The sequence below is a fragment of the Hordeum vulgare genome, chromosome 3H, assembly GCF_904849725.1.
Source record: "Hordeum vulgare subsp. vulgare chromosome 3H, MorexV3_pseudomolecules_assembly, whole genome shotgun sequence".
NCBI lineage: Eukaryota > Viridiplantae > Streptophyta > Magnoliopsida > Poales > Poaceae > Hordeum > Hordeum vulgare.
The window spans coordinates 168880728-168889293 of record NC_058520.1 but is presented as its reverse complement, the minus strand read 5'-3'; the positions used below and the strand labels follow the sequence as shown (position 1 = coordinate 168889293).

General features: G+C 48.0%; 2 protein-coding genes across 2 annotated transcripts; one reads left to right on the top strand and one right to left on the bottom strand.

Moving 5' to 3' along the window:
* Positions 1 to 540: 540 nt before the first annotated feature.
* LOC123443380 lies at positions 541 to 2239 on the top strand. The gene is made up of 3 exons (XM_045119729.1): positions 541 to 1128; positions 1232 to 1503; positions 1592 to 2239. Exons 1-3 carry the CDS (start codon positions 964 to 966, stop codon positions 2019 to 2021), a joined length of 867 nt encoding a protein of 288 aa, XP_044975664.1. The 5' UTR covers positions 541 to 963; the 3' UTR covers positions 2022 to 2239.
* Positions 2240 to 2377: 138 nt separating this feature from the next.
* LOC123443379 (importin subunit alpha-1a) lies at positions 2378 to 6891 on the bottom strand. Its single transcript, XM_045119728.1, has 11 exons — positions 6506 to 6891; positions 5766 to 5862; positions 5579 to 5670; positions 5351 to 5482; positions 5068 to 5253; positions 4824 to 4987; positions 4649 to 4727; positions 4051 to 4179; positions 3335 to 3462; positions 2863 to 3235; positions 2378 to 2743 (listed from the first exon to the last, which is right to left on the bottom strand). Exons 1-10 carry the CDS (start codon positions 6704 to 6706, stop codon positions 2869 to 2871), a joined length of 1575 nt encoding a protein of 524 aa, XP_044975663.1. The 5' UTR covers positions 6707 to 6891; the 3' UTR covers positions 2378 to 2743; positions 2863 to 2868.
* Positions 6892 to 8566: the final 1675 nt, after the last annotated feature.

The window sequence follows — 8566 nt, the reverse complement described above, 5'->3', positions numbered from 1 at the left end:
ATAGAGGAGTACATGATCCATTTGAAGTACAAGACAAGACAAAATATTTCCTAGTCTATCATATGTTGTCAATACAATCACGATACTCAACATCCTTCTGCAGTCACAACGATAACAACGCAAACGATGAGACTGTAGAAGAATCCAAATGTAAGCACAGGAAGATTTCCTTCGAGACGTGATCATGGATGCCTAGACAAAGTGCCAATGATCGTCCTATACCCTATATTGTTAACGTAAACGGGAGTCAGGATAATGTTCAAATGCGCTCCACTGTTTAGCTCCACACAAGTGCATGTCGCTAGGAGTGCAAGCTCCAATGCAGTGGGTACCCATGGGCCATGGCACTGCCGGCCTTGCGTTTGTGTGTTTTCTTTTTAATAAGAAAAGTAGTCCTTTCTCTTCTCTCTTGAGGTTGCCTCGTTGGCGCTACAAAGCGCAGATGCTGGGCGTCGCTTTCCCCAAAAGGCACCGCGACGAATTACCCGGCGCAGCGGAAAGAAGAAGGTGCCCTCCTCACTGGTGAAAAAGAAGGAAAGGCGAAACGAATCGGAATGTCTCCCACCTTGGCGCGGCGCAAGAAACCCCGATCCCCTCACGCTCCCATCCCATGCATCGCCATGCCAATGCCATCCATGGATTCCTCCCGTGCGGCGTCTCCCAACCCAAGTTCCTAACCCCACCCACACCCAGCGACCCCAATTCCTTGCTCTCCCACCAACGCAACCACATATTCTATCGTCGCCGTCACCTAGACGGCTAGACGCAGGTAGAGACCGACCGGCCCCATATATACCATACCATACGTGACTGGGCAACATCGTATCCGGCCGTGGAAAGGGGAGCCTGGTACTAGTTGTTGCGAGAGGAGTGAGGTCGGTACCGGCTTAGCTAGCAATCTGCAGGTGAATTGGGCACTAGCAGCAGCAGCAGCAGCGTCATCAATCAAGTGAGGATTTCACAATGCGGCCGGCCGTGACGCACGACGACCTGTCCCTCCGCAAGGCGCAGGAGCGGCGGGCGGGGCGCTCCGGGAGCCAGATCGCCGTCGGCCTCGTCGCGCTCTCCGTGCTCTGCGGCCTCGTCAGCTTCATCCTCTGCCTCGCCGCCGAGGGCTCGCGCTCCGAGGTACGCACGCACACCGACCAACACGCACGCGGCCTTGCTAGCTAAGTCTAACTATAGCTCGATCGTGCCGATGCTGGCTTTGGCTTTGGCTCCCTGCATGCAGGTGTCTAACTACCTGATGACCGTGGCCGGGAGCGAGGCGCAGGTGGAGCTGTGCTTCTACAACGGCAGCGGCCGGTCGGCGCTCGCCTTCTCCATCGGCGCCTTCCTGCTGCTGGCCGTCGCCATGTTCGCCGTGCACGCCTACATGCTCCTCGCCGTCGCCGCGCCGGAATCCGCCGCCGCTGGCCTCGCCGTCGCCGAGGACCACCCCCGCGTGTCCTCCGCCACCGACACCCTCACTTGGCAAACCTGCTGCCTCTTCTTCGTCACGTGGTACGTAGGAAAACACGAGAACCGAAACCATGCATTGGGCAAGGGTTTTGTGGTGGATTAACAGTTTAACACTGGTCGATGGATGCAGGATTTGCTTCGGGCTCGCGGAGGTGCTGCTCATGATCGGGATCGGGGTGGAGTCCGGGCACGTCAGCGACTGGCGGAGGCCACGGCAGGTGTGCCACCGTGTGCGCCCAGGCATGTTCGCGGCGGCCGGGATACTGGGGCTCATCACCGTGGTCGTCGGCTTCGTCGTGTACGTGACCGCAGTGCACACGCAGAAGCTGCTGAGGCAGCACGGCGGCGGCCACTACGCCCCGCACCCCGGCAGCGCCCCGTATCCCAGCGGTGCACCGTACCCCAGCGTCCAGCAACACCACCTGCAGCCGCCGGTGTCGTACCCACCACACCCCCCTCATCCGGCGCCGAATGCGCCGGAGATCACGGCGGCCGCTTGCCAGGTGCAGTCCAGCAACGCGTGGTGCATTACCAAGGACAAGGAGTCCGCCCATGTTTGAATGCACGAGCCTGACACAATGAGTGGTCGAAAAAGTGCAGAGACAATGTACACTGCGCGTATTCCTTTTCGCTTCCAACAATTGCTTGCTTACTTATTATACCTCCGTCCGGAAATAAGCGACGCTGTTTTAGTGGAGTAGCAATTGGATTATTATTTGCTTATACTATGTAAAACAATTTGTTTGTACAAGGACAATATTCATGTTATTATCTGCTATATATGCCGTTCATTTCCCTGCCAACTCTGTAATCACAGTGCCCTTGTCAAGATTTAGACATGCAATTCAAAATTGAGCAAACAACCAAACTGAAAAAACACAGATAGAATAATTAAGTGAAACCAGACATTGACATGTTCGAACAAACTGCAACTCACTTCATTCCTGAAGAACCGCACATACCAAATCATTCAAGAAATTGTCACCTAAATGCCTCGCAGAGTTGCAGAAGCTCAACTCAGGCTATACAGTAGCAAAATAGTGCACACCATACTAAAGATGCAACCCCTACATAGTAGCCTGATAGAAAAAAACCCAGACTCCTCAAGTTCGACGATTATACTCCTCTTACAATCGCTGTGATATTTGATACCCAGGACCAGTTGCTTTCTTGAAATCTTCAGCTTATTGGACCCACCACAACCATGACCTTACCCCCACACACCGACTACACCAAATGGTGACAACTCCAGAGACAAGGGAATTGCCACCATTGGTCAAATCTGCAAAAGGAATTCAAAATTATTGGTTGTCTCTTTGCTCAGAAGCTGATCCATGCTACGATATCGGGTAATTATGACGAGAGAGACAACAAATATGGTTACATGTTGAGAGTACCTACCTGTATTCAGCCCAAGTTCAGATCAGGGTTGCCACCTTGGCCAAAGTCAAAGGCAACACCTGTGGGAGCTTCCATAGTTGTCCCCATCGCATCATCTTCCTCCTCCATCCAGTAAGCCTCAAGAATCTTCACAGCCTTCTCATAGATTTCATTGTTATCATGGCTCTGCAGGTTCTCAATCTTTTCCAGGCCTTCTGCTTCATCAATCATCTGTGCATAGACATTTCCCTCCCCAGAAGCACCCAAATTCTTATCAGTTTCTCCAACTTTGAGAATGTTCTCAAGACCCTCCAAGCAAACTGTAACGATTCTTGGATCTGGGCAAAGGAGGAGGTCACACAGTGGCTTGATGCAGCCCTCGCTAACCAAATACCTATTTACATAATATAGGTACAAACATCAACAACGGGAAAACTCGAAATTTAAGTGCAATATTTGCATGTAATCTGAATAGCAGCGAATGAGAACATACTTTATTTGGTCATGGGAACCACCGGAGGTAGCATTCGAGATGGCCCAAGCAGCCTCCTTCTTGATATCAAACTCAGCCGTTTGCAGCAGATGCACCAAAGGAAAAATAATTCCAGCAGTAATCACAGCCTAAGAAGCCAGTATAGCAATGTATGTGATCAATGATTAACCATTAAGAACATATATATTCAACAAGCTTGATGCCTAATACATGGATCCTCTGTCGAAAGAGGGGCCACAAACAAGATGCCTAATACTTCAGTACGACAATGCTAACTAACTCATTATGTTGAGACTATTAGGTACATAGGCACTCCAACTGGGCAAACAAAGTCATAATGCTTGCAAACATTCCAAAAAGGAATAAAGGAGTTTTGAGTCAGCAACCAGTTAGTACAGAATAAAGGCCGTCATTTACATCTAGTTGAACCAACATTGAGGGAAAAGGCTTATGGCTTCTTAGTTCTTAGGCGTGTTACTTCTGAGTTACCTGCATAGTTGAGGTCTTTGTACCACCAGCATGATGGTAACATTAGTTTCAATATTTCGCACTAGCCACAATGAGCACAGCACAATCTAAGATATATGCACCACACAATACATACAGTTATCAAACTAAAATCAATTAATGTCCTGAGTATTTAATACAAACAAGAGTAATCCCCTTAACCTAAGTAACATGAGATGAAATCATGTGAGCATATGCAGAACTCATACCTGTATCTGATCTTTGTTACCAGCAGTGATATTTGAAACAGTCCAGCAGGCCTCTTTCTTAATGCTTTTCTTGTGATTTTCTGTCAACAGACTGAGGAGACACCCAAGAGCTTGATGATCAATGATGCACTGTAGAATAGAAGACAAGCTTAATAACATAGAAAAATGAACAAACAAAACTATACAGCTCTTAGGAAAGCTAGTAATCACAGATACAAATTGTAATGTGCCATGCAAGTGAACCAAGTAATAATTTATTAGTGTAATCACAAAGCAGGCTATGTAAAACTTGACGAGCATTTTACATGAATAGGGATACAGACTAGGCAGAACTTCAGTCGACTGTTGGGGTAACACAGTAGTAAAGTGAGCAACCAAACTATCAGAAAACTGTACAGTAAACAAACAAAGATGTGGGGTTTAAATTTCAAATATATTTTATAGACATTTGTCACATCTGATGTACAATGGCAAACATGATGGCTATAATATACGCAAATAACAATATCCTCTTTTAGAGTTGAACTCAAAAGTCACAATAATTTATTGGTGCAAAATGTAGTGAATCCAAAGAACAAAACAAAAATGAATTAGTTACCTGAGTTTGTGAGTCATCTCCTGTGACAATATTTCCAACAGTTCGTAGTGCAGGTATAAGCACTGAAGGTGATGGATGGCTTCATGTTGTAAACAATATTGAAAGAACAGAAATGAGTGAACAATAAGATACAGAATCGTATAGCAGAAAATTGTAATGCATGGTTGAAACATACAGGAGAAGCTCCACAAGTCGGGGACAGACACCAGCATCAATCACAGATTGGATCTTGTCATTGGTGCCATCAGAGAGATAGGAAAGAGCCCAGCATGCATCAGTTAAAACTTCCTCATCATTGGAATGGATAAGTCGTGCAAGTGCTGGCAGAGCAGGCTTAGTCTATGGTAATAGAAAGAATATGTCAAGTAACTGCTGTTACCTACTAACCACAGGAGAATAAAAATGTAAGTGTACAAAACCTGATCAAATGCTGGTTGTGGCTTTCCTCTGCAGAAATTTGATAAAGTCCAGGTCGCATTCCTTAACATGGAGAGTTTAGCATGCTCATTCAACTGTGCTAGCAGAGGCATCAATGCGCCATTTGCGAGAACAAGGTCACGGCACTTTGGGGAGTCACCAGCAACATTGCCCAGTGCCCAGACCGCCTTGAAATTATTTTCAAGAAGTATCAGAATTAATGACTCCCCACAAACACTCAACCAGGACAACATAAAACTAGTGGCCAAGCAAGTGATCAAATACCTGCTCACGAACATCATCACTGCCAGACGCAAGAAGCTTCACAAATATTGGAACTGCCCCATGATCAATGACAACCTTGGTATTCTCTGATGTGCCAGACGCAATGTTTGTGAGTGCCCACGCTGCTTCAAACTGCAAAAGTTATTCAAAAACACCAGGGTAAGAAGTCTAGTTGGAAAGTGTCCTGACTACCAGATTACAAAAAAATAAGATTACGTTGACACCCACCTGGAGTTGGGGGAAATCCTCCCTAGTAAGAAACTGCACAAATCGAGGAACAACGCCTGATTGGATAACTTCTTCGATTGGGGGGCTCCTTTCTGATTGATACAAATGACAACCTCAGTTAACGTTCACTAACTGAGTGATATAAAAGATTAGTTTTACAAACAAACAAAAAGTGAGAAGTTAGTACCTATAGAAAGCAACTTGCGGAATTGTGTCGTTGCCTCAAGCTGCAGGTTGTTATCCTCCGAATAAACCCCACCAACCATAGCAGGTAAGCTTTCAAGCTACAAAATTCAAACAGAAAACAAAGATGCCCAGATTAATGTACCAAAGCCATAAAAGGTCTGCAAACAGCACACTGCTCTAAACAAAGGTAGTTCTGGCAAAGATGAGAGACCACAAATCAAATCAAAACTGAAGAACTGATTAATTTAACCACTGGAAGTGCAAGACGAACACCTAACTGTGCGTCTCCAATAATCATAACTAAAACAAAAGGACAGAGAGATCACGAGAAATAAGACTGGCGTTGGCAGGCGTGCCCCGGAAAGTCACGACCAACCAAGCATGTTAATAAAACCAACAACTAATCTGGCCTCTGAACGATCCTCACAAGTCAATAGTCACTAATCAGTATCTGCAGAAGTACCACGTGTCTACGAATTGATATTTCTTCAAGCCGCGACGCAAGCAACACACACCCACACACAAGTAGACATGCGTGCGTTCAGTCGTGCGCACGCAAACATCTCCTAAGCATAACGAAGCAGTTACTAAACCAATCTACTGCACACGAAGCAAATACTTAACTCATCTGAAACCTCGTGTACAATTCACAGTAGAAATAAACTACGATTCAGACTCCAGGAGCACTGAAACAGGAAGCTAGGGGAAGGGGAGTAGGGCAGAAGTGTGCAGTATCCTCACCTTCTTCTCGACGCCGGCGGCGGGTATGGGAGCCTGGGCCTGGAGCCCCTCGCGGCGCTTCTTGAGGAGGCTCTCCTCGCGGCGGTTCTTGCGGATCTCCACCATGTTGTCCTCGCGCCGCCGCCGCCCCTCATCGGCGTCCACCGTCACCTTGTAGCGGTTCCGCCGCGCGTCGGCCCTCTCGCTCGGGCGCACCGACATGGCTGGGTTAGTTGCTCTGGTCTCTCTCTCTCGCGCGCGCGCGGCGGTGGCGGCGGGGAGACAAAAACCCTAGCTAGGCGACGGGGCTCTGGGGGCGGGGAGGAGCGCGAGGGGAAGGGAGAAAATTAAGAGGGAGAGGAGAAACCCTAGTGGCCGCTGCGAAAGGGAGTTAAAGCTCACACCACGATCGAGATATTCTCTCGTTTTCTCTCTCCTTTTATTTCCTTTTTCGGTGCCCATTTTCTTGATTTTTTAAAACTGTTCGTTTTTTTTAACTCGTCCACTTTATTCAATAATCTCTACTATTAAAGGTGATCTACCGTCGTGATGGTTCGACCAGCAGCGATCCCCCTTCTATCGCTAGACGCGGCGCGGATCTGGCCGCCGCCGCCACCTTTAGCCGGCTATTAGACAGAGACGTGGGTGCGTTTCGCGTCCGTGTCCGTTCTCGATCAGAGGAGTGTGATTGGATACGTCTAATAAGGGCCGTCCGCGGGAGGTTTCTGTGGTTGGCATGCTGAGATGAGGGTCGGCGAGGAGCGGAGCGGCAGGAGAGATGGAGTGGGGGAAGTTGGGGGCTCGGAGTTGGATGCATCGTGCGGGGGGAGGTGCGAGCGGATTTTTCAATCGCAGAGGAAGAAAGAGATTTTTTTAATTAAACCGACTGGTTTTTGAAGGGTTGAATAAAAATCGGTGATGGAACGTGCGTGGGAGGGTAGCGAGCGTTAACGTTGGGAGGTCGAACCATCACGGAGGTTGAACCATCACGACGGCACCTCCTGCTTTAATAGTAGAGACTAGAGAAGAAGAGAGGTCCACGCGCGTCCACCCGCACAGATTTCGCAGATTTTTTTACAACCCTCCAAAAACCAAACCACGTCCACCCACATAGATTTCACAAATTTTTTTACAACCCTCCAAAAACCAAACCAGGCGTATCAATACAAAAAACGGGCAACCAGTCAAACCATAAACCACACGACCAGCCCATCAAACCACGTCGCCCAGCCCGTCATGGATTTGCAGTTCCACCATCTTCGAGCGACGTAGCCTCCTCCTGTACGTCCGCGTTGGCCTCGATCTTCCAACGACGTAGCCTCGACAGTTCTCAGCTCCGCGTCGGGCTCCTCCTCTACAGTCGCGGCAGGTCTCAGCTCCAGGCTCTGCCTCCTCTACGGCCCCGTCAGGGCTCCTCCTCTACGGCGCGGCAGGTCTCAGCTCCAGGCTCTGCCTCCTCTGCGGCCTCGTCGGGGCTCCTCCTCTACGGCCGCGGCAGGTCTCATCTCCAGGCTCTGCCTCCTCTACGGCCGCGTCGGGGCTCCTCCTCTACGGTCGCGGCGGAGCTCAGGTCCAGGCTCTTCTGAACCGACCGATGCATGCTCGACGCTAAGGTTAGACAGGTTCAGCCCACTATCCATCAGCGTCGTCTAGTACACCAGCCTCTTTGTCTGCTTCAGGCCCTTGTTCTGCACGCACATACACATCATGTTCAGCAGAAAAAAAATACATGATTGCTCGGGGCGTAAAGAACAAATCCGTATTTCAAGTTCAGCAGAAAAAAGATACACAATACGTATATTTTGAGGGGTGTAAAGAAGCAGTTCAAAGATACACGGGCATTTATCTACTTCAGCATGCAATTAATTAACTTCCCAGAAAACTACATGAAAGGGAAATATGTTTGATTGGTTTTGAATTGATTGCAATAAATACATCTATAGTACCCACAACTCTGTTCTCAAAACATATATGCATGGAATTATATTTGATTCCTTTTTATCAATCTCTCATGTTTAAGTTAATTATTTTGTGGTAATGAGGGGTGTAAACCTGCACAATACAATTTTACTATTTTGCAAA